This window comes from Lepidochelys kempii, chromosome 1 (genome assembly GCF_965140265.1).
Source record: "Lepidochelys kempii isolate rLepKem1 chromosome 1, rLepKem1.hap2, whole genome shotgun sequence".
Lineage (NCBI taxonomy): Eukaryota > Metazoa > Chordata > Testudines > Cheloniidae > Lepidochelys > Lepidochelys kempii.
Genome location: NC_133256.1, coordinates 158,474,552 through 158,501,625, shown reverse-complemented (window position 1 = coordinate 158,501,625; position 27,074 = coordinate 158,474,552). Strand labels below are relative to the sequence as shown.

General features: G+C 40.0%; 1 protein-coding gene across 1 annotated transcript in view; it reads right to left on the bottom strand.

Annotated features, from left to right (window-relative positions):
* DSCAM (DS cell adhesion molecule) overlaps positions 1–27,074 on the bottom strand; it is a 632,908-nt gene that overhangs the window by 543,808 nt on the left and 62,026 nt on the right. Inside the window, exon 2 of the mRNA XM_073360366.1 lies at positions 1,151–1,468. Within this exon, the coding sequence (XP_073216467.1) occupies positions 1,151–1,468 (318 nt within the window). The remainder of the gene's footprint in view (positions 1–1,150; positions 1,469–27,074) is intronic.

The window sequence follows — 27,074 nt, the reverse complement described above, 5'->3', positions numbered from 1 at the left end:
AGTAAAGACAGATGCATTGGCAAAACCACACAGGGAAGCTGATATGACATCTGCTCTCCCTAAAAAGATCAAATCTCTTATCTACAGATTCAATAAACTCAAAAAAGGCATATTCTACCCAGAAAATGCATGTATTTTTGTAGACCGTATGTTTTGGATAATGCATTTTACGAATTTCTTGGAGATGTCAGTTTTTCTTTGTACCTTCTAATTATCACTTTGCATGTCTTTGAAGTAATATTTAGCATTAGTAAGACTAAAAGTCAGGAAGTAGAAACGATTAACTGGCATAATGCACTTCACAATCTGGATTTTCCTTGTTTGCAAACAGATAATCATAAGAAGAGCTATAACCCCAAAGCACTATATTTGTGCATGGTTTGCAATTTCTCTAATACAGCTACTGGACTGCAGATACTCTAGGACAGATCCTCAGATGGTATATATTATGCTGATGTAAACTGGTGATTAAGCTAGTATAAACTGAAGTTACAGGTGCTTTTTGACAATTTAGATCAGCTGAGGATCTGTCCCCCCCAAATTTTTTTAATTAAAATTTTGATTTTAGAGTTTTGTGCACTAGTAGAATAGTGGTAATAGACTTGAGTCTAATTACATTTAAAATCAATTCTCCCTTTATACAGTCCACCCCTTTTTATTCAGTCAACTCAGAAAATAGTTGCCAAACTGCTATGCCCACAATACAAAAAATCCTTTGCATACTTTAAGTTAAACATAAAGCTATTCCTATATATTTACAATAGCATTTGATTATTATTTATCAATATACATGTTCATTCCCCGCCCCCCCAAAAAACCCCAACAACAGTGCAGGGAGAGTCCTCATCTCCCCCATCCCTAACTCTTTAAAGAGTAAATAGATTCTGATCAATGGCCTCTCTCTAACTGTTCAGCTGGGAATCTTGGCATCTTTCAGAAACTTGATGGACTTTGGGATGGGACTTTTAACTTCTCTTTTATAAAAATAGGCTAAGCCAATATTGTTTCAGTTGATTTTATTAAGAACTCTAGACTGCCCTTCTAGGCCACAGTCTTTGCTCCAGTTCACAATGGCTACCACTTTTAGCCAGAAACACATGGTCTCCTCCCTTGCCCAACTTCAAGTTATGAAGTAAAGAACCATACTTACCGGCCTTAATGTGAACATCCTGACTTCTGATTTTCCCTGAAGGATTTTCAGCTGTGCAATAGTAAGTGTTATCATGGATTAAGTTATTAAAGCTTGAAGGAGGGAAGGGGAAAATTTGGAGAGTGCCATTGGGGTGGACGTGGCGGATCCCTGGGACATCATAGATCTCCTCGCCCGTTGCTAGGTACCATCTGAGTGTCACAGGAGGGATCCCTGCTGCAGGACAGGGCACCAATGTCCCTGTGGTGCTAGCAAACACTACCTCTTGCAAAGATGCATTGACAAAATACAGGCTGGCATGTAGATCTTCACTGAAAACTGCAAGATAAAACAGACAAATGTGTATTTAACAGCTAAGAAAATATTACTGCACATATCACAATTTTACACCTACAACTTAGTAGTATATAGTGATGCTCAGGATTTTTCTGCTCCTTTAAGAAATTTCTTTTTGTAAACACACACATCACAATCAATTTTGAACTGTTATGACAGTTGATGGAGGTAACTAGAGCAACTGGATCCTAATATAGGATATGACAATTTGTTTCTGTGTTTTGTCAGAATAAAACAACCAAAAAGCTATGGATCTCAAAACACAAAACAAAGGCGTTACTCCCCAGCAAGATTACCATTAGTCTGAAAAGAAGCAAATTAGATCACCTTTCCCATTGCTGATCCAGGATTCTTGCTAAGACCAGTCAAATACTCGCAGTAATTTACTTCAGTGAAACTTTCAGTAACTACAATTTGCTGTCTGGCAAAGACTGTTAGATTTATAAACAGAATTTGCTTTTATGTATTTTTCATCTCTGATGTATATCCAAACAATGCAATAAGAAGAACTGAGCAACTAATGCAAAAAGTAACAAGAAATGTGTAGAAAAAAATTATTTGACCAGCAGTAGTAAAAAGAGTCGGATACGTTTAGTAGAGAGACTGTTTAAGGCTAACATGTCAACTATAGTTCGCTCAGCAATAGCTCCCCCGTGGCCTTGGGCAATAGATCATGTTATACTGAGAGGGTAAGTATTGGTCAGGATAGGAAGTTATCCCCCTATTCTTTTAAGAAGGCTAGCCAGAAGAGCACTACCTTCTACCCAGAAAGCCACAAATAAGCAGAAGGGACCTCACTTTGTTTCATCCAAAGTATTACACCTCTAATACAGCAGCATCTCCCTACTGCTCTGTGATTGAGAACATGTCAGTGGGAAGCTTTACTTCTGCATTTCTAGAAATTGGGATTTTTTTTAACTGTACAACCATACTAGTGCATAATATATTTTTGCATTTAATATACATATAGTGTTCACCCTAAAAATTAGCCAATTCTACCTTAAACAAATAGGTAAGATTGCATTATAAGCTGCATTTCCAGTTCACTACAGCTTGAATCTATAAACATTGAAGTAAAGTTACCCAGTAAAGAGTAACTGGCAAGTTTTAAAAAGGTATCTATTTTGTATCAGGCCAGATTAAACATCTGCCAGAGAGTTCAATACTAGCCTTTATCTGCAAAATGTATTATCTTGTGTTGGGTATAAAGAACTCCTAGCAACCACACAGCTAATCTTTACAGGGTGCTATCTACTTCTGCTACTCAATCTCATGGTGGTTGGCTGTGTGAGAGGGAGGGTTTCCTTACTTCTCCAGCCCAGTAAGGGGGTGGGTGATAAGGAAGGAATAAGTTGTTTCCTGCTACCTCTTTGAAGATCATAATAGGTTGGAATAAGTGACCCTTCATAGTGACCCCCACAAAGAAAGATGAGGGTTGGCCTGGCACCCCCAGAAGACTTCAATGGGAGAGATCCTCTAGACCCATTAGGTAGCAGGAAAAGCAGATTGTCCACCTAAAAGACAGCAAAGCTGAGTGGAGAGGGATTTCTGGGGAAATCTCGGGAGACAGGCTGCAATGATCTTGCAGGTTTAGGAATCTGAATCTTCTTCGAGCAGACTGACAGGGGATGGCTTACAGCCATCCCTGGCAAACAGATATTACAGGTGCTGGTTCAGAGTAACACATATGAAACAGATCCTTCAAGGTTGGTTCAGCCATAGTCAAAACTTGATTTTTTTTAATTTTATTTTAAAGTAAAGCAAACAGATTAACTGAATACATACAGGAAGAAGATGGTGCCATTTCTATATAGTCAGATTTCTAATTATAGCCACACTTTAAAGTAGGGAACAAAACTGATTGTAACAGGATAGAGAATGAAAAAAGATATGGAAGTCACCATTGTTCATTTAACTATAAGAGCTATTCTCTATAATTAGAACTGAAATATTGTTTAACATATTTTAATATTCATCTCCAAAGAAGAGACACGCACAATAATAAATATACTGTACAATCACCAGCTCTTAATATGCTGTGCTGCATCTCAACAGAAGGTCAGGTATAACCAGTAGGTTTTCTGATTTAGGATGAAGAGGTGGATACCAAATGGTCAGTGTCATAAAATAGAGAAAGTATCAGACATTAAGTTTGGTGCCTTACATAGACCCTAACTTTTCCATGCACAATTTAAATCAAAATGCTGTGCAAGTGAACTGGATGCATACTAAATGCTATAATACACCTTTAAGAAAATATCACATATTTCAGTTGCATGGTATCCCATATAGCAACTTTCAATACTCCCGACTAACTTTTCATCCATCTGCCTATAGAATAATGCTTCACTTTAAAGTAGCATCTAGTCCACATTCATCTTAATGGAAGACACATGTATATATCAAAAAGAATCCCTGGAAAGTAATTGTAATGATATAATATACACACAAATGGAAGATCCAGATGTATTTTGTTGCTGAGCACAATGTACAGGCTGTTTGGATGCATACTACAGAAAAAAAATCCAGAATGGGATAATGTGCAGTATTTTTCATTAAAGAGCTATATCTATTATGCTTCATAGAAAAAAAGTAATTTGCTGAACAGAAGAACAGATGAGGTACCAAAAATTAACTGAAACTGAGATAAGGGGAAAATATAATTATATGCTGTTGTACCTTAAAATTTGTTAACTATTAACATAAAAAATATGGGGGCTTAGTCAGGAAAGCAGCAGTCAGACCATACCTGATGCTACTGAACGGAGGAGAAGGGGGTAACTGATGAAGGCAGTCAGGTTAAGGGTGAAAACAAAGAGATGAAAGCTTGACATAGGAAAGAGTATGAATACAAGCAAAGGATAAGAAAATCAGACAGATGTTGGAACAAACCCATAAACTTTTCAGAAAACAAGAAACGTAATTATTTATTTATTTTAAAAACTGGATCTAAAGTTGATTTGTAGAAGCCAATCCACATTTCCCAGCATAGAGCACAACATGCTATAGATACAAGTAAACAAATTTAGGCTCTGTTCTTGCAAATTGTTCTGCATGGGCAGACCCCAGCACCCACCACTGAAGAGATTCAGGAGGTCTGCCTATGTGGAGCAAGTTGCAGGGCCCTGGAGCTGATATGAATCCAGACTGGACTTTAACTTTCTCCCCCAAACCAAAACCTATTTACAGGGTTAGACTCGGTCTAATAGCCACCCATTTTGGTAAGTATAGTCTAGTAATTATCCTCTCTCCCAGCCTGAGAGCCACTAGGTTCCCGCAGCTCTGTAATAAATCATGACTCCCTTGTCCCTACATGTATTCTGTATTTGAAGGTCTTATGACAAGGCCAGCCAGTCTGATAATTCTTCTGCTTGATCCATATTGCTGGTGTTTACAGGTGTCTCTTGCTCCTGAGTTCACACCGCACTAGGCAGCACACAATAGGGGCCGCTATAACTGTCGATTATACAGTGGGATCAAAGGCAAAAGGAAGATGAGGTCACTCCGTGTCTGCAGGGGGAGTCATAGTAACTGTGAGAGAGAGCTAGACATAGGAATTACCATAGTGATACAGGCCAGTGGAGAGGTCCATCTAGTTGTAGTATAACATCCGGTCTCCAACAGTGATCAGTACCAGTTTTGGGGAAGATGAAAAACCCTGCAGGAAGAAGTTATGGGATAATCTGCCCCAGGGAAAGTTTCAAGGAAGTTTTCCCCTAACCCTTGTTAATTATTAATTGTTAATTATGCTCTGAATCATGGGGATATAGATCCCCTCCACAACTGTTCATTACTTTTTTTTATTCTTGCTATGACAACTCAAATATTCATGTTATCCATATAGTGTCCAACCCTTTTTTGAATCCTATTATTCTCCAACTCCATTAAACTCATTGCCACATAATTTAATTGAGGCTAACTGAGTTGTATATTCCTTTTATCAGTTATAAATATGCTGTCTTTCCTGTGCCACTGAATACACTAACATTTATTTGTTTTTATATTCTTGTCTATTTGCTCTTCAAATTCCATTCTAAAGCTCATAGTTTCTTCTACTGATAGATGAATTGTAGACCTAATTTCCTTCTACTGTAAAATAATGAAAAGGTAAGTGAGTGGTCTAGAGCCTATATAATAATACTTCAGGGAGGGAGGAATAGATGCCTAGAGCCACGAGCCCACAGCATGTTTCTAAGGATGGAGAAGGTTCTGAGGGTTATTGTAAAATCATGAAAAAGAAAGGAGAGTAAACAATAAATTGAAGAGGGAGCCTGAAAAGATTTGGACAAGTAATCAACCTTTTACAGATTATTTGAACTGTATCTCATGAGATTTAACCATTGCAGGTTTGTGTAGAAAGTAACACTCCTTTGTCAAAAAGAAAAGGAGATCTTGTGGCACCTTAGAGACTAACAAATTTATTTGAGCATAAGCTTTCGTGAGCTACAGCTCACTTCATCGGATGCATTCAGTGGAAAATACAGTGGGGAGATTTATATACAAACAGAACATGAAAAAATGGGTGTTACCATACACACTGTAAGAGAGTGATCACTTAAGGTGAGCTATTACCAGCAGGAGAGCGGAGGTGAGGGGGGAACCTTTGTAGTGATAATCAAGGTGGGACATTTCCAGCAGTTGACAAGAACGTCTGAAGAACAGTATGTATGTGGGGTCGGGAGGGAATAAACATGGGGAAATAATTTTACTTTGTGTAATGACCCATCCACTCCCAGTCTTTATTCAAGCCTAAGTTAATTGTATCCAGTTTGCAAATTAATTCCAATTCAGCAGTCTCTCGTTGGAGTCCGTTTTTGAAGTTTTTTGTTGAAGAATTGCAACTTTTAGGTCTGTAATCGAGTGACCAAAGTGATTGAAGTGTTCTCCAACTGGTTTTTGAATGTTATAATTCTTGACATCTGATTTGTGTCCATTTATTCTTTTACGTAGAGACTGTCCAGTTTGGCCAATGTACATGGCAGAGGGGCATTGCTGGCACATGATGGCATATATCACATTGGTAGATGTGCAGGTGAACGAGCCTCTGATAGTGTGGCTGATGTGATTAGGCCCTATGATGGTGTCCCTTGAATAGATATGTGGACACGGTTGGCAACGGGCTTAGTTGCAAGGATAGGTTCCTGGGTTAGTGGTTCTGTTGTGTGGTATGTGGTTGCTTTCTGTAAGCAAGGACTGGCCTGTCTCCCAGGATCTGTGAGAGTGATGGATCTTCCTTCAGGATAGGTTGTAGATCCTTGATGATGCGTTGGAGAGGTTTTAGTTGGGGGCTGAAGGTGATGGCTAGTGGCATTCTGTTATTTTCTTTATTGGGCCTGTCCTGTAGTAGGTGACTTCTGGGTAGTCCTCTGGCTCTGTCAATCTGTTTCTTCACTTCAGCAGGAGGGTATTGTAGTTGTAAGAATGCTTGATAGAGATCTTGTAGATGTTTGTCTCTGAGGGGTTGGAGAAAATGCAGTTGTATCGTAGAGCTTGGCTGTAGACAATGGATCATGTGGTGTGGTCTGGATGAAAGCTGGAGGCATGTAGGTAGGAATAGCGGTCAGTAGGTTTCCAGAATCAGGTGGTGTTTATGTGACCATCGCTTATTAGCACCGTAGTATCCAGGAAGTGGATCTCTTGTGTGGATTGGTCCAGGCTGAGGTTGATGGTGGGATGGAAATTGTTGAAATCATGGCACTACTGACTTCCTGAGGAAACTACAATCCATTGGTGATCTTCCTGAAAACACTACCCTGGCCACTATGGATGTAGAAGCCCTATACACCAACATTCCACACAAAGATGGACTACACGCCGTCAGGAACAGTATCCCCGATAATGTCACGGCAAACCTGGTGGCTGAACTTTGTGACTTTGTCCTCACCCATAACTATTTCACATTTGGGGACAATGTATACCTTCAAATCAGCGGCACTGCTATGGGTACCCGCATGGCTCCACAGAATGCCAACATTTTTATGGCTGACTTAGAACAACGCTTCCTCAGCTCTCGTTCCCTAATGCCCCTACTCTATTTGCGCTACATTGATGACATCTTCATCACCTGGACCCATGTAAAAGAAGCCCTTGAGGAATTCCACCATGATTTCAACAATTTCCATCCCACCATCAACCTCAGCCTGGACCTGCTGAAGTGAAGAAACAGATTGACAGAGCCAGAAGAGTACCCAGAAGTCACCTACTACAGGACAGGCCCAACAAAGAAAATAACAGAACACCATTAGCCATCACCTTCAGCCCCCAACTAAAACCTCTCCAACGCATCATCAAGGATCTACAACCTATCCTGAATGACGACCCATCACTCTCACAGATCTTGGGAGACAGGCCAGTCCTTGCTTACAGACAGCAACCACATACCACACAACAGAACCACTAACCCAGGAACCTATCCTTGCAACAAAGCCCGTTGCCAACCATGTCCACATATCTATTCAGGGGACACCATCATAGGGCCTAATCACATCAGCCACACTATCAGAGGCTCGTTCACCTGCACATCTACCAATGTGATATATGCCATCATGTGCCAGCAATGCCCCTCTGCCATGTACATTGGCCAAACTGGACAGTCTCTACGTAAAAGAATAAATGGACACAAATCAGATGTCAAGAATTATAACATTCAAAAACCAGTTGGAGAACACTTCAATCACTTTGGTCACTCGATTACAGACCTAAAAGTTGCAATTCTTCAACAAAAAACTTCAAAAACGGACTCCAACGAGAGACTGCTGAATTGGAATTAATTTGCAAACTGGATACAATTAACTTAGGCTTGAATAGAGACTGGGAGTGGATGGGTCATTACACAAAGTAAAACTATTTCCCCATGTTTATCCGCCCCCCCCCCCCCCCACCACCACCACTGTTCCTCAGATGTTCTTGTCAACTGCTGGAAATGTCCCACCTTGATTATCACTACAAAAGTTCCCCCGCACCCTCCAGCTCTCCTGCTGGTAATAGCTCACCTTAAGTGATCACTCTCATTACAGTGTGTATGGTAACACCCATTTTTTCATGTTCTGTGTGTATATAAATCTCCCCACTGTATTTTCCACTGAATGCAGCCGATGAAGTGAGCTGTAGCTCACGAAAGCTTATGCTCAAATAAATTTGTTAGTCTCTAAGGTGCCACAAGTACTCCTTTTCTTTCTGTGAATACAGACTAACTTGGCTGCTACTCTGAAACTCCTTTGTCAGTTTGGGTAGGGAGTCATACAACACATTCCTCAACTAATTTTAAAAGTGATAGCATTGGAATGTAAAAGGAAATTACAATAATCCAAATATCAGCAACAATTCTAGTAATCGTTGAATTTCAATATTTATAGATGACAGAATATGCATACACAAATATTTAAATAGTACAATTTCTGTGTGCAAAGTTGTAAAGCTATTGAAATTTAATACTAATTCTATTGAAAAAATATTACATTACTCAGTTAGTGATTATTTATCAGCATTCTAATTTATGTTGCCTTCATTTTATACATTAAGGGCCAAATCCTTTCCTTACACTTGGTTATGTAAGGAAGAATTCAGACCTAAACTAATAAAACTTTTTAAAACACAAAAATATTTCCCCATTTTCCCTTTGAGGAATCCAATCTGGCATCAAATATTTAGACATAATAAGGTATGTATCAAGGACAAGTTCAGAGGTGAAGAGGACCCCCCGTATCTTATTTTACCATAAAATAAAGTCAGTGTAGAGTAGATAAGTGACATAATTAAACCCTTTGTTGCTGTTCTGCACTGCAGATGTGTGGCAGCAGAATTTGAAGCAGTGGTGCAGTAGAACATCAGGTGCATGGCGTAGCACCGGACATATATGGGAGAGCCGGTCAAAAGGCAGAATTTCCATTCTGTGGAAAAATCCAGAATTCTGAAAACATTTCAATTCTTTCAAAACAAAAAGCTATTTAGAAATAATTGGAAAGTTTGTTTAGAAAATTTCTAAAGAAAATTGATCCCCTGAGAGCCCATGGTCTGAGGCTCCTGGCTCAGACTCGACTCCCAGGACTTCTTGGCTCTCGGCTCCCCGTCTGTTAATTAGGGCTGACAGGGCGGTGGGAGCATAGGAGCCATTGGAGCCACAACTAAGCCAGGACCCTCAGAGCTTGGAAGCCAGGGTTCCCAGACTCAGTCCCACAGGAGGGCTCCCAGAAGCCTTAACGAGCCTGAAAGCCTTAAGACCTCCTGGGGTTTCCAGGTTTCCTGCCTTGGAGCTGGAACCTGCCGCCTGGCAGCCCCAGATCAAGCCCCATTAGAGCAGGGGCTCCAAAGGCTTCCATGGCTTAGTGGGGCTACTCCGCAGCCACAGACCCTGGACGCCCGGGGGCCCCAGCAGTCCACCAGGAGAGCTGGCAGGAAGTCACCTGTCTGGTGTAGGTTCCATCAGAACCCTTCCCATGGTTCATCAGAAGTTTGTCAAACCCAGTAAATTTCTGACAAACACTTCCAATTCAATGAATTGGCATTTTCCAGCTAAACCCTGTTTCTTCAGAAAATTCCAGACCAGAGCTAGAAATTAGTTTATTAGTCAGCTATCAAATATTTGACCTTATTTAAACTGGTTCAATCACAAAGTGTGCCTATCTCTAAAGTTTCAGCACCACTGACAGTTAAGCATAAGTCCCATGAACAAAGGTGAGCCAGCAGCAAACCCACAAAGTGTAAGTAAGGAGTAGCAAACTGTACAGTGCAGAATAAAACAAAAACTCATCTTCAGCAGATATCAGCCCTCAAACAGCACTCCCTTCTCAGGATGTTCCCTTGCACTGCTGAGCCAGGTAGCCTAATCAGCAGATTGAGTCTCTTTTATTTAAAGTGTGGGAGCACATTCCAGAAGAGAGGAATACTCTGCCAGCAATCACCTTTGTGATTTTCAGCAACTACGGAGGCCTGGTTTGAGCATCTCTGCAGAGCAACTGTGGCAGGTATTGACACAGGATGAGAAGCAGCTTCTCAAGTATTTAGGAGTCTAAGGCCACTTAGGATTTTATTGGACAAAACCCAGCACCCTTAACTCCACCCAGAAAGCCATCAGACAGCAAGTGTAGATTCTGGAGCATGATTGTATACGGTGTAGTGTGTCACTAATTAAGTAGGCAGCCCCCATTCAGTACTAAATTTAGTTTCCAAATAGACTGGTGGGGTCTAATCCTATATATAGAGTTCAACCTTGTTAAAGCTGGTGGGCATAACAGGTGCCCTCCATTCAGGCTAAATGGGGGAACAATTAAACCTTTTGTTTAGAGACAAGTGAAGCAATAGGAGCCACCAGCCAAAATGAAGGCCACAATGCATGTAATGTCACTCAGAAATCTAAACTATGTGCGTGGAGCGGTTTCACTACAGGTGAATGCAAATGCAGGGGACTGATTCCTTTGATTGCAGAGGGGTGTGTGTGTGTGAGTGTGAGTGTCAGTGAGAGAGAGAGAGAAGAAGCACCCAGAGAAAGAGAAAAGAAGTCTCGGACACAGCCAGACAAGCACTTGTAATGTGACCCTAAGAAAAAGCTAAGGGAGTGTGCTTTGGGTTAAAGTGCTGACTGAGAGAGGCTTGCAGTTGTGAGCCAAGAGGTCATCTGCTATTTTTGCTGTTTTCTGGAAAACAGGACTAGGTGTATATTCTTTGCAAATAAACAAGATTGCAGCAAAGAAATACCTGACTCCAGCATCAATTTGTCCTCCTGTTGGAAACAGCCTGCAGGACCCCGAATTTTGACTAAGTGTTTGGGTCAAGAGGAGTACAATATATAGGGATTATATTGAAAGAATCTATACCTATTCCCAAATCCCTTCAGCTTTAATATTTAAAATGCACAACACTTAAATTATTAAAATTAAAGCTGGATAAAAGAAATAGATTAATCATAAAGACTCAGAAGAAATACTCACTTTCCTTAAAAACTGGCAAAGAAAAGAGAATGTTACCTGCATTAAAAGAAGTGGCACCCAGAATAACAACTAGAAATTGGGTGGCCATGAGGGTTTACAACAGAGCTAGACCTGGGCAAACAACTGATTTTTTGGTTCATTGGCAGTTAAACGAAGTCAGTTTGGTTTCCTAATGCTAAAAAATTTCATCAAATCAAAAAAATTGACAAAAATTTCATTTTAGTTGAACAAAACATTAAGTCTCTGGGCATTTTTAAAATAAAAGCAATGGAAATGAAGGAAGAGATAGATTCACAAATTGTGTGGGGAGTGGGATATCTCTTATAGCCTTGAGCCCAGTGGCTAGAGTGCTCACCTGGGATGTGGGAGACCTACATTCAATCCTCCCTCCTTTCTGCCTGATGTGGAACAGGAATTTGAACTTGGGTCTCCCATATTGCCAGAGTGTGTCCTAACCACTGAGCTAGGGGGTACATCATTCTCAATGTCTCTGATTGAAGCTGTTGCACTTTGTATCCAATACTTGAATAGCCATCGGGCCAGAGAGAGTAAGTGATACTGACTCTACAGTCTGGTGGTCAGGGCACTCAATTGATGGGGGAAGACTCAAGTTCATATCCCTGGGTCAATGACTAATTTATACACAGTAAATGGCACTATTTTAAGACTACTCTGGAAGGGAAAGAGAAAGTTGCAGAGATCTCCTTTTGTCCATTGTAAGAATTTTTCAAGGCACTTGGATATCACTGTAGTGGGCATAGTATACAAGAAATATAGATTAGGTAGACAAGTCTTTAAATGTAATCAAACATTCCTTCCCCTCCCAACAAATCCCCACCCACACCTTGGTAAAAAAAATTATATATAAAATTGAATGGACAACTAAAAATAATCATGATTGCCAGGACTTTTCAAAGAGACGTAATGGAGTAGCTTCAGCCATAAGAACGTCAGAAAAGCATGGTATATAATACACTTGCCATGGTCGTATCTCCCTCTAGTGACTTGCCCCAGTGACCAGCGAATGTGGAACTGGAATAGATATTAAATATTTGTATTAGAGGAAGAAGAAAATGAATGAATGAATGAATGAATGAATGAATGGCCAAATTCGGACCTTAGAAGCATACACAGCTCCTTTTAAGTCAGTGGTAATTGGATGTTCATACCTGAGGGAAGAATTTCCTGGCCCTCTGTATTTGGGGTGAGAAGGTAAATGGGGATCATACAAGGAACAAAACTAGGGCAGAAATAAGGCAGACACTCAGGAATGTTGCGGAAAGTAGGAGAAAAAGAAAAATGGCATTGAATGACAGCAAGTTAGAAGGGGGACCTCAAAGGACTCTCTGAATGGCACCAAGAGCATGAAGGAAAGAATGGCTGCATTAAGCATAATAATGAGAGATAAGGAGAGTGATAGATCAACACAAAATATTTCAAATACAGAAAAAAAAATGAAGTCAATTGCACAAACAATCATGAGATTAAAAAAATATAATTAACAATGACCCGACAATGTGTATATTAAATTAGTCCATCAATATATAAATGAATATGGAAGCACCAATAAAACCAATACCCTATGGAACAACAATTTTAAGTCTAACTGGAAGCAAAGCAAGAGATGAACAGAAAAAACATTTACTTGCTACAAACCACTTCAATCTCCTTGCCCAATGCTGCTTTCTTTTAGGAATTCAAAGAAGACAAAATAAGATTCTCTTTCCCCAAAACAAAACTTTCAGAATTTGTTCTAATCAGACCAGTAAATAGATAGTTTTACTAGAGGAGAGGATTTACTAAATACTTCCTATCTCTTGGCAAAAAACACTAACTCATCCCCGGCTCTCAGTAACAGAACAAGTTTCTCCAATCTCTCCATAAGTGGCTCTGAATGGTTTTCCTGAAGAACACAATTAAATAGTGCTGGTCAAATATTTTTCAACTAAATGTCTTTTTGTCTGAAAGTGCCAATATGTCAAAATTGAAACTTTTTGCTGGGTTGGTTTTCACAAATTTTTCAACTTGAAACAAAATGAGAAAAAGTTTCAAAGTTTTGAGTGTTTATTTAGAAATTTAAGGTAGCTGAAAATTAAAAAATAATAATAATAAAGTGGTTGAAATTGAAAATAAAAAATTTGGGGGAATTTTTGGTTTGTGGAAATGTTAGATTTCAATTTTTCAATCCCAATTTGGGAAAGAAATTTTTCCAGTATCTTGAAAAATTTTGCAAGTAAAAGCTGGAAAAAGCAATTTTCTGCCCAGCTTTACCAGTAAGTTCAGTTCTCCAGGAACTCATTATATCAATTTAAACAGATTAAATGTCATGAATCAGAAAGCTGAAAAGTTAAATATAAAAAAGGAGACAGGTGAACATCCACTTCATCTTCCTGTTACTGTAGCATTGTGTTATACAGTATTTTTTCCAGTCCATTTTCAATAGTGTGTTTACTTGTCCTGAGCCTTAAGCAAAAAACCACAGCCTGGCTACCTCTAGGTCTCCTATATCATGGAAAGGATATTGATTGCATACTTCCCTTATTTCCCTATCTTGTCATGCCAGAAGCTCGGACTAGTAATATGGCTGCTATTTTGGACTACATATCCCAGCTGGCCCTGCTCTTCAAGTTCTGAGAAGGAAACTGGTAGAACCCGCCAGGACCTCTCATAGTTGTGGTCGAGAGTGGAGTTCCAGCCCATCCTATCCATGGGACCCCAAAAAAGGGCTATAAAGCCAGCATCAGCAGCTTCGGCTTCTCAATGAAATCCAGACCACTTCTCTCTCAGTGACAGTGTCCCCTTAATGCCACAGGCAAACCTGGATTGGAGTAATACTAGTCCAAGAGATTTTCCTTTAAATTTCAAAGGGTCTATACACCCAGTTACAGTCTGTAAATTCCATTAATATGCTACTTGCTTCCTCTTTCAGGTCATAATACAGATCCTGAACAAGTCAGCTACCAACTCCAATCCCTTTTGTACCTAATACTCACCTCTTCACCTTCTTGATACACTGTATCATCAGAGGGTAATGAGGGGAGAGCTGTAAGATTTAATCATGATAATGGATTAAGTTGTCGGGGCAATTTTCTAGAGGGAAACCACATGTATTGGTGTTATGACTGTTTGCCCATTCTCCATTATTACTTATTCCCCGTATAGTGCTTGTATGATAGATATTATATCTGTTTTATGTCAAATTCCATACTGAAATTAGATGTTTATTGCTTTAAAGTTTTGGCACAGTGTCAGTTAGTGAACTGCACCTGTCTTAATTTATATTTATTGTACAAGAAAATTCTAGTTATTCTCTGGCATCACTGTAGCAACCAAATACTTTAAATATTCAGAGTCAGTTTACAGTATGATAAAAGTACAATTCAAAATACAAAGTAATTTTTGGCCATACTATTCTACAAAATTCAAGCAATCCTGTAGTGCATTGCTATTGCAGTAATGTGCAATGGAATGATCAAGGTACAATATGGAACACAATATGTGCAAATAAGTTTTGTTACCTTACATATTGTTTTAATATGTCTTATGTAACTGGTGCCTCTCAAAAAAGCAAATTTCTTTCCATGGAATACATTCCATAGTTGTAGAACTACTTTCCATGTAGTGTATTCTGTTCTGGTAGTCAAGCTATTAGTATTTTAGCGCTGAGAAGTATAAAATTACAGTGTGTCCAAAAGGAACAAAACCAGACTGTGCATTCCAAATTGCTACTCCTATTTCATGTGCCTACTCTCAATTTATTATTCCAAGGGTGTATTCATCCAAAGCAGCCTCAAAACCTCTAATGAGGATAATTAAGTAGGCAATTGTTTTTTCCATAGAAAAAGATTACTACAAGACAACAAAAAGTGCACATTTTTACATTGCCATTCTCAAAGGATAGCATTTTATATTGAAATCAAAGAAGGCTTTCTCAATTAAAATAAAAGGTCCTCAGGTCAAACCATAAAATAAAAAGTGGAGCCCACAAGTGAGTTGCATCTCTGGAAGTGTGAAAAGTGGGGTTGTTTGGTATAGTGCATGGCAGGGACATGAACACAGATACTAAATGACAAATACCATGTGTGAAAGGCATGGAAGCCTCTAATTAGTAAGGAAGATATCATTTGTTTGTGGTATAAATGCATGCCTTCAATTTTGTGTCCAATAATGTCTTGACTGACAGAAATGCATGTGGGACTGATACTTCATTGCTTATTCATTCTGTAATTGAACAGTTAATGTTTTAAGCTGTGTGATGGCACTTTATTTTTTGGGGGGAATGGGATTGGTCATTTCCTTTTTAAAATACAAGAGAAGTTTTAATAGGGCTCTTTTGACTTTTATTTGTTAGCTTGTTTTCAATGAGATATTCTTGCCTCTTGCAATGGAAAGCTCAGGTGAATCCTATTTGTTATTTTACGGTAAGAATAAAGAAATGAGCGGACTTGAAGAAAGTGGTTTAAGGATCATGAATAACTACTCAGAGGCAAGAAAAGAGTCCAAAAGCTACTTTATGTCTCCCCCAGAAGATTTAAAAGTGATAGAGAGGAGGAAAAGGAACATCTACTGAACAGCACTCTGTGGCCTACTCAGACAAATAAAATTATTATTTAGCCCCTTTTTAATTTTGAATTACAAAATTATCTCAATTTCTCAAACATTAATTATTTACAAGTATTTGCTGACTTGAGTTTTCAGCCTATGAATTGCCTGTGAACTACTTCGTGTAAATATTCCTTGCCCGTGATGTGCAATTGGACATCTACATAAGAACGGCCATACTGGTCAGATCAAAGGTCCATCTAGCCCAGTATCCTGTCTTCCGACAGTGTCCAGTGCCAGTTCTTCAGGGGGAATGAACAGAACAGGCAAACATCAAGTGATCCATTCGCTGTTGCCCATTCTCTGGCAAACAGAGATTAGGGATACCATCCCTGCCCTGGCTACTAGCCATTGATGGATCTATCCTCCATTAATAGGACCCTACCAAATTCATGGTCCATTTGGTCAATTTCACAGTCAGAGGATTTTAAAAATGGTAAATTTCATGATTTCAGATATTTAAATCTGAAATTTCATGGTGTTGTAACTGTAGCAGTCCTGATCCAAAAAGGAGTTGTGGCGGGGTCCCAAGGTAATTGTAGGGGGGCATAGTACTGCTACCCTTACTTCTGCAGCTCTGCCATCAGAGCTGGGCAGCTGGAGAGCGGCGGCTGCTGGCCGGGAGCCCAGCTCTGAAGACAGAGCCTCCACCAGCAGTAGCGCAGAAGGAAGGATGGCATGGTACTTCTGCGCTGCTGCTGGCGGGGTGCTGCCTTCAGAGCTGGGCGCCCGGCCAGCAGCTGCCGCTCTCTGGCCACCCAGCTCTGAAGGCAGCGCAGAAGTAAGGGTGGCAATACCATGACCTCCCTAAAATAACCTTGCAATCCCCCTACAACTCCCTTTTGGATCAGGACCCACAAATTGAGAAATGCTGGTCACCCCCATGAAATCTGTATACTACAGGGTAAAAGCACACAAAAAACCAAGCAGATTTCACAATCCATGACACGTTTTTCATGGCCGTGAATTTGGTAGGGCCCTATCCATTCACTTATCTAATTTTTTTTTTCACTCTGTTATAGTCTTGGCCTTCACAACATCCTCGAGCAAAGCATTCCACTGGTTGACCATGCATTGTGTGAAGAAATACTTCCTTTTGTTTGTTTTAAACCTGCTGCCTAGTAATTTCATTGGGTGACCCCTAGTTCTTGTGTTATGAGAAGGAGTAAATAGCACTTCCTTATTTAATTTCTCCACACCAATCATGATTTTATAGACCTCTATCATATCCCCCCTTAGTCATCTCTTTTCTAAGCTGAAAAGTCCCAATCTTATTAATCTCTCCTCATGTGGAAGCTGTTCCATACCCCTAATCATTTTTGTTGCTCTTTTCTGTACCTTTTCCAATTCCAATATATCTTTTCTGAGATTCAGTGACCAGATCTGCACACAGTATTCAAGATGTGGATTTATATAGAGGCAATATATTTTCTCCCTTGTTATCAATCCTTTTCCTAACGATTCCCAACAGTTTGTTGTTTTTTTGACTGCTTCTGCACATTGAGTGGATGTTTTCAGAGAACTATCCACAGTGACTGCTGATTGCCCCTCCCAAAGAAGTCTTATTAATGTCTAAATTATCCCCAGCTATACACTGAAAACAATACCCCAACACCAACAAGATGTCTGAAGCATCACTAAGCTAACCCAAGATTTCATCTGGTACCTTGTTCTTCATGACTCCTTCCTACACTTTGTCTTCCCCTCATCTAACATGTCTCTACTCAGACTGTGAGACCTTCAGGGTCTTATGCAACTTTATTTGTCTGTATGACACAGTAACTTTTGGACACTAGGGCATACACAAAAGGCCCAGTGAAGAGGACAATGTTAGCACAAACTAGGAGTCTTTTAGTTTGTGCTCACAGTGTCCACATGGGGGAAGTTTCAGAGCAGCACTTTGGGGCACACTGCAATTCAGGCCCTGGTAGTTGTAGTTTGTAAGGCCGTGCAGAAAAACCCAGAAATCCCAGGTTCAATCACCACATACAGCACAGTCAAGTGCATAATTACATATAGAAAACAGCAATATAGAATCCTTCTTGGCAACATTATTCTCAGTGCACTCTGAGTCCCTATGCTTAGTGAATGACTGTAGGCTGAAGGGCAGCCACACTATCTCCCTTCCCTTTATTTTAGAGGGATTCTTAAAGGGGAGCATCAGAGTTACCAGGCAAACTGCACCTCTGACCTCACAGATCCCAGGCTATTACTCAGTGTGGAATCATGTGATTCTGGTTACTTGCTTGTAGTCTCCTGTGTATCAACTGTGATCAACTGAGCAGGTCTTGATTTATGTCCAGACCCTTCACTTTTGTTCTCTGAGCAATCACAGTGGTAATTAGCAGTCAGGCAGCTTCCTTAAAGCAGAGTAACATTTACTCAGAACAAAAGCATTTAAGATAAAATATATCTTAAATAATAAAACAGACTGTACGCATATCTAGATTTTCCCTAAGGCTCACCATTCCTGGATCTGGGGAGGCCCAGCTCCTCTAGAATCCTCCGCACAGCCTGTCTCCCTAGACATCTGCTCACAAGACTCTTGTGAAGGGGGTTACAAGACACTTTAATTGTTTGGAGCCCTTTAATCAGGTAGTTCTGGTTCTAGAAAAACAAGGTTTGCAACTCACTCGAGACAGAGGACACAGGATTCTTGAAAATAACATCTTGTCCCCTTGTCTTTCTAGGGTGATATCTAGATGGTATTATCTGGGAAGCTACTGAGTTGCTTTCCTATTTGTGCTTCCCACAGCCCCTATTGAATCCAAGTATTACAGTGTGTAACAACATTCCAGTACCCCGATATAAAAGTTATGCATCCTCTCTCAATAACTAGGGTACATATCAATATTCTTACATAGCAGCTCCTTTTGTATTCATAACTTTATTACATACCAGCTTTACTTGTGTCACAAACAGGACCTTCCTTTCCTTGATGTAAGCCTCATCCAACTGCCTCTGAGGTCAATGGAAAGACTCATTCACTTCAATTGGAGTTGGATCAGGCCCTAAAATGGTGAGGGGAGCACATATGTCACATGAGGACGGTCCTACACACAGAGTGAAAGGCACGTTCCAAACAGGACTATATTTTCCATCCAATTTGACTAGAAACTTAGCCAACTCTGGCTAATTAAAATGTTGACATGGCAATGTAGTAATAGGATTTCCTTTTTTAAAACCTCTATAAATTGGATCCTAAAACCTTCTTAAAAATGTTCCAATACTCTTGAAAGCTTGGAGTTGCTATAAAATATCACAAATAACATTCTGATATCAACTCATGTAGAAAACATAGGAAAGTGGAACCTGAAACAGATTTTATCTTGGGAGGTGCAGAAAGCGTAATGACACACATTACTATATATTGGCCAATGGATGAAGGACACATTTTTCTCATGGCTCACAATAAAGCATTACAAAATGTTCTCCCACATTCAATATATGTATTACTGAGCTCTGGCAACAAGAAACTAAAATACAGAATGAACTAGGCCAAAACTTGGATTGTATCATTCTAATCCCAGTATGTATAATAGAGACCCAGAAACAGAGCAGTAAAGGTTTTGCAAGTCAGGATTTGCAACCATAGCAATATTGCTAAAAGCTTTGGTGTATTCCAATTCTATTCTTTACTGAACATAGCAGCTTGTTCAGAAAGTAGAGCCATACCTAAAGCTACAAGGGGCCTCTGGGTTCTAGTAGCCCTCTCTATCCCCAGCCCACCAAGGACAGGTTGAAATGCTATGTGCAACATATGCTGCACTACTATATTATGTCAGGTACATGCTCATTCATTTTGAGAGAGCTGAGACACAAATAACTTGAACTCTCTGGAGAGAATTGGGACATTTCTTCTCCTTTATCTCAACCCTGACTAGATCACACTAAATTACCCTCTATTCCTTTTCAAAACAGGAAATTGTCATCTGTCTGCTTCCCACCTATGCGAGCCCCCAAATCCACGCTGGGAGAGCAACTTGGGCCAGCTTCAACTGGTGGATGGGAAAGAGAAACTGGGGCTTGGGCCACGCAACTCGAGGCCATACTGAATGACTCTGAAGGGGGCCCCAAGTTTGCTTGACACAGTCCTTTCCTAAACTAGAAACCCAGCTACAGTCATTTCCCTTTGGGATTCTTAGCCTACTGTGCCTTTTCAGACAGTTACAGAGCATGGAGTATATTTAGGGTATTATGTAGCATAATGCTAATTCACAACTGTAACAGACATTTCCCCTTGGGGACTGGATCTCAATTTGATTTCATTAGTTTTGTCAGTTTGCCCATCATATTAGACAAGGCTGGATTGGCTGAGTCACAAACATCCCAACTACAGAACAAGAGTGGCCTTTATCCAGGCACGCCTTTATCCAGGACATAGGCATTGAGAACACAGTAAGAACTACTTTGCATTGCCCATGCAAGGGTTGGGCACCAAAGAGAACACAGATTCTAATCATGCGGAAAAGATGGCCAACAATTAGTGCATGATGCAGGCAGAGTAAAATGTCCTTCCTGTCAATTTGACCAGCAAGTACAAGTTCAAATACAGTCAGGTCTTCATGGGTCTAAGCAGATATTCTCCCTTCTGTAACAGGAACAGAATCTGTATTGAAATTGGAAAAAGACTCCTAAAATGATCTGACTTTAGTCAAGCATCAGAATAAAGCTTATTCATTATGTAGGCATTATATAATTTATATACTGCAACACAGTCAGGCATAGGAAAGAAAAGATGCCTCTTTAGCACTTATTGATCAGCTTTTTTAAGCCACTTTGGAGTTTGCTATGAAGTACTAATTTTTATTTAGTTCTTTCTCTTGATGAAGAGAAAGTATAATGGACTGACTGCTCTTGGCCTTTATTTCTCTAGAGCCTAGACAAGCTATGGTGAATTACATGTACCCAAGAAAGTAGATGATTTTCACCAGCGTTTTGGTCTCTAAGAGCATAACAATTTAAACACTTATTCCTCATTTACTTCTATTTCTTACAAAGACCAAAACCACTTTATTCCATCAATCCTTGGGCAGTGGGAGCTCAGGCTCACTTTGAAATCTGTGTTTTCTATTTATGTACAATGTTTTCTTTTTAAAGAGGACATTCCATTAACAGGAAAACTAACCTCCTCATCAGCCAATTAGAGACACAAAGTGGGTGAGGTAATATCTTTTATTGGACCAACTATACTGCATCATCAGCCGATTAGCATTCCCAAGCATTCTGAAAGATTCCTAAGATAACATTCAGTCCTTGAAAATAGAGAATCATGTGTGCTGATCAGCTGAAGAGCAGAGATTTACAATGAATTTTTAAAAAAAGTAACCGGGGCACAGTATGTAAGCATTTTATATTCCGCTGCCATACAGTTATACCTTAGATAGTCTTAATAAAATACAAGACTTTGGTCTTAAGGACTTCATAGCCTTCCTGAAAAGCAAGCACACAATGCACCGAACTTGGACTCAGGAGATCTGGGTTCAGAACTTGGCTCTGTCAAACTTCTTGTGTGACCTTCAGCAGGTCACTACGTCTCTCTGGGTATTTCCCCCCCATTTGTAAAATGGGACGCATGAAAGTTTGCTTCCTCACAGATGTGTTACAGGAATGAATTCATTAACATTTATGACATGCTCAGATACCACAGTGATGAGTGCTATAGCTAAACCTATCAATACATACTAACTTAATCTTACATTACCTTTGTCTTTGTAGAGCGGACACCAGCTTCCAAGTGCTTGTACCTTATTTGCTCCAAAATGATTTGCCTACTTTAGATTTTTGTTAAACTTCATCCAGTAGAAAGTAGTGTCAATGCCCTGAAATTAATGATTGACCCAAGGGAATGCTCCTTCAAGCCTGTATCAGTTAAATAACTGAAACTAGTCCATTTACTGCATTTTTGATAGGTTCATTTTAAACAAACCCTCTGTTCCAACTCCTGTAGCATAATATTCTAAAGATTGTGCCCTGGGGTGCTCGTGCTCCCTTGAACAGTTTGTTTACATAAAACATTTTCTTCTTATTGGCTGAAAGTGATTGTAAAACAATTGGGGATGTAGGGGTGAGGGTTAAATAGTTGAATTGAGGTTGCTATTTGGTAACAGTTCTCTGAAGAGCAGTTAGAAATAAAATTTTCACAAGATTTTTTTTTAAAGCCTTTCAAAAGCTACAGAAATCTTTACGCAAAGACAGGATAATGCTGGACTGTCTACCCTGAGCACCAAGTTTAGATAACTTATCCAGGAAGGTTGCCAGAAGATCTGAGTGTTGAAAATCACAAGAAACCAGTGATGGAAAGAGATTCAGAAAGGATTCAGTCCTCCAAATCCTTGCTAATGTAAAGGGTGTGACAGCCCAGACCCGAACTGTCCAAAAGAAAAACGTCCCAGTTCTACCTTTAGTGTCACCGGCACAAGTCCCATACAATGGGAGTTTCACTCACATAATTAGGCCCAAAGGAACAGAGAAAGTGACTTTAAAGTTCTAAGCAGTTACATTACCTAATAGGACAGTGAAATATACTCTAAACGACGACAAGAGTAGTATTTAGTGAGGGGTTTCGTAAAAAGACAGTCCCACAAAAGCTTAACCAGGGTAGAAGATACAGAAAAGGGCTCAGACTGCATCCAGTATCTTCAGCTCTATTAAAACATTTTGTAGCAGCTAAAGGGTACATTTTCAAGGCATTTTGTGCTGTTTTAGTTACATAGCTTAAAATCTGCACAGTGCTTTGCAAGTATCTCTCTAATTCCTACCTTAACTTCTCAGAAGGTAGTAACCCCAATATCTCCTTATTTCTCACACACTGGTATGGTGAAATATGCTAGTAAGGGCATGCCACTGCCGCCCTCCTGCACCACAGTCATTATTTATAACAAAGACCTGTGAGACCCATCTTTTACCCCTCAGCCTGAGGGACTCAGTATGAGTTGATGTGAACAAGGCAGTTGGTCTTCATTAAAAGTTGAACCTGCATCAACCACATTAAATAATAACTGAGGCCCAATAAAATGAACCTATTTGACAAAATACTTTTTTTCACTTGTACTTCTAATCAGGGCTAGTTAAGTACCTGCATCATATAACTGGCAGCAATGTATACTTTAAATCAGACTTCAAAATCTAAATAATGATGAGATAAAAGATCTTTGAAGCAAAATCAAAGTATGAAATAGTCATTATGTGTAATCATTATCACAATTTAATGGCATTTTCTGCTGGAACAGGACTATGAGCTGGCATGAGGTTGTCTAACCACCTCTTATTATTTTACCCTTCATGTTTGCCCCAGCTGTCTAGAAAAATGCCAGCTGCCACGTGTACCTTTGGCAGGTTAGTCTGGTGCAAATAAGGCAGAGGTCCCTGAACTCTGGGGCATATCCCTCTAGGGGGGCCTGGAGAAACATTCAGAGGGTGCATCATGGTAGGGCCAAGGGCCACCCCCCACAGGGGGCGGGGAGGAAGGGTCACCCAGCCCCGCTCTGCCCCCAGCTCTGCTCCAGCCCTGCCCTCAGCCACAGCCCCGGCTCCTGGTCCCAGCCCCAACCACTGCCTGGCTGTAGCTTCCATTCCCAGCCCTGACCCCAGTCCCACCCCCAGCCTCGGCCCCCATCTGCAGCTCTGTTCCCAGCCCCAGTCTCGCTCCTGACCCCAGACGGACCCACACCTGTGGCTCCAGCCTCGGCCCCCTTACCCCTGTCCATGCCCCCCTCCCAGCCGTGGCCTCATTCATGGCCTGGCTTTGTGGGGTGGGGGAGGAGAGGGGGAGGGCAGGCAGCACTACCATGAAAAGTTTGGGGACCACTGAAATAAGATATCTGTGGAAATTATAGTGTTATAGTTGAAAGGATATGAAGACCCCATGTTGGGATGAAGAATTCTAATACTAACTAATACTAATTCTATCCTTTAAAAATTGTCATATCGCTGACTAACAAGGCTGAGATAGGAAAAGCCACACCAGAAGACTTCCTTTCCAGTCAGACAAACCAACCCACCCTGTAATACGTATCATAGAAGACTACACACTTGCTAGTGAAAGACAGATCGGGAAATACGCAAGAGTATATATTTTTGTGTGTGCATACATACGTAAACATCATGCTATGTGCCTAAAAATATATGCTGAGGAAAAAACACAGTGGCAGAAGAGGGGTAGAAGTTATACACTTCAAAACGCCCATATCTTGCTTTTGCTTTATGATGTATTTATTTTTGTTTGTTTCTATTTTGTGAGCACTAATTAAGGTCTCAATTTTGTTGCTGGGTTTAGCGGGCAAAGGGCTTCCAACCATGAATAACTGCATAACTTCAATGGAATTACTTGAAGTAGGAAGTGGTATGGTGTGCAGGATCAGGCCCTCAAATTGGTAGTAAAGGTACTTCTTTTGAACTGATCCTTTTTGAACAGATTTCTGGGTTTTTAGTTTAACACGTAGTCTTCTGTTTGTAGAACAGAGAAGCAATAGCAAAGAAACTCAAAACAACAAACACTCCTTAATCTTCTCTGTTAATCCAGTCAGGGCAGAAGAAGTCAATGAACAATAGCAACATAACCATAGCATGTGCTACTTAAGCACAATGGAAAGGAGGGAAGAGGAGTTAAGGACTCTGAATGAAATCCTGACCCGACTGGAAATTTTGCCATTGACTTCAGTGGGGCTAGAATTTCACTCTACATTTTCATGCATTTATTGCTATATGGCATACTGTGTTTATTTGTTTCATTAGTTTCCAATGTACTACTAAGCTATTAGAACTGCATCCTTCTGATTGTGTATTATGGAGACATTTAGGCATCTGTGTGGGAGTGCTGGATCTAATCTGTCAAAGGATGATATGAGAGTAATTTTCTGGGCCAAAAAAAAGCTTTTGATTGATCCAAAAAGTATTGGATTTCAAGTGGTCACTTTGCCCATGAATGGGGGGGCATTAATGCAGCTAGTGGAGTCTGCACACACGCTGAGGAAATGTGGGTTTAAGATCAGCTGGCAGAATCTTAGAGGGGAAAGAGAGACGCACACAACAGCATGAGAGGAGTTTGAATACACCCTTGCCCTATTTGCTACTTGCACAGACAGAGAAGAAGCCATAAGCAGAGGACATGTTCAAACAGAAGACCGTAGCTCTTATTTACTCACCCAGATAAATTTTGAATTCAGGTTGGTTCTCTCTCTCTCTTATCAAAGCCGGGGTATAGATTAATATCCCTCACATCTCTGAAGCTTGTACTAATGTTGTGTAGAAAAGTTTATTATGGTACTGAGAGCATATTGATCAGCCCCTCACTTTTGGCTACTGGTTCAGATAATTATGCTCTGTCTTTTTCCCTTTCCTCCTCCCCTCTCTGTTGTACCATGAATTTTCAGGAATGATTATTGAAAATGTATTTTCTTCTTCATTTGTAGGAATTAAAAGAGAATCTGGACAAATCCATCAGCTGCCCCCACCAAGACCACATTTTCCCTTTCTCTGGCCTTCTGCTTCTTTACAGAGAGGTATCAGCTCCAAATCTCCAACAGACTGACCTACTATGATAGAACACCAACTCCTAACCAGTGAACACAATAGAAACATGCAAAAGTAATGCTTAATTGCGAGCAAACATAAACTGTAACTTCTACAATTAAAAAGGAGACAAAAGTCAATCAAAATACTGCTAGGAGGTATGAATTTTATTAACAGAATATCATGTTTTAATAACCACCACCCCTTCCCCCCAAGGCCCCAGCTGCTTCCCTCGCCACTTGTCCTTACAGCCAGTAAAAAGTGGGAGGGCCACTGCCCAGGCATCATAGCATACATTAGCCAGTTTCAAGTTCTTTTGCGCGAGATACTGAACATTTTGGCTAATTTTGTTTTTAGAGTCAAACCTTAGTGCTTAAAGTAATTCCTCAAACCCATACTTCAACTCCTATAAAAAGTGGTCTATTTTTCAAAACTGTTGAGCCACCCCCAGGTCCCATTTATCGACTGTTATGCTCAAGTTTAGAAAACAAAAAAAAGGTAACAAGCAGTGCTAAATACCATAATCAGATTAAGGATTTTTTGCTTTTGTTTCAGGTTTCATAAATTAAGGTGTTCTCTGTGTATATAAATCTCCCCACTGTATTTTCCACTGAATGCATCTGATGAAATGAGCTGTAGCTCACGAAAGCTTATGCTCAAATAAATTTGTTAGTCTCTAAGGTGCCACAAGTCCTCCTTTTCTTTTTGCGGATACAGACTAACACAGCTGCTACTCTGAAACCTTTGTAACTCAATACCTAGTTTTAATCTGACAGTATGAGTTTAAAATTATTTTATTTTTGGATTAAGTGAGATGCTACCTTGAAAAAAATGAAGTGGCTTCTTTCCACATACCTTTTTCTTAAAGAATATTGTTACCTGAAAAGTCTCAGAACCTAGGTCATTACTGGGTGATAGACCCAGAAGGACAGAAATATAAAAGAAGCATTTGTTTCCCTGTGCAAGTAAAACTGAATTTTAAAAGACATCCACTCAGAAACAAATAAGGTGATAATTTGATAAAGTAACATGATTTTATATTCTAAAGCAATCACTTCAGATGTAAAGTATAATGTTTTGATATCTTGACTATTTCAGTGGGTGTGGCAATTTAAACTGGGATTTGTTTTGAGATCTTAAATCCTCTGCTTTTTATCCTCAAGAACTTTGAAAATGGTTTTCTTCTTCCAGTTCCTAGCCCTAGGGAATCTTTACAATGCACATGCTTCTTATGAATAAACAAACATGCCTTACCTTCTGGGAAGAATGCATACAAACCACGGTATTAATTACTGCTTTTCACTAAGCTGAACATTTAAATTGAACTTCAACAACAATATACTACTAGAGCTTAAGGGGAAAAAAAACCAAAGAGGGCATGATGCAAGTCTGAGCAGGTCCCACTTTGTCGGGGTGTCCCACTTGTCAGGTCCCAGCAAGTCTGAATGTCCCACTCTGTAACTCCTAGCAATCTCTTCTCAGTCCATACCAAGGGGTCTATATTCTCCCAGCTGACATGCTTTAACATTGCACTTTAAAACGGAAGA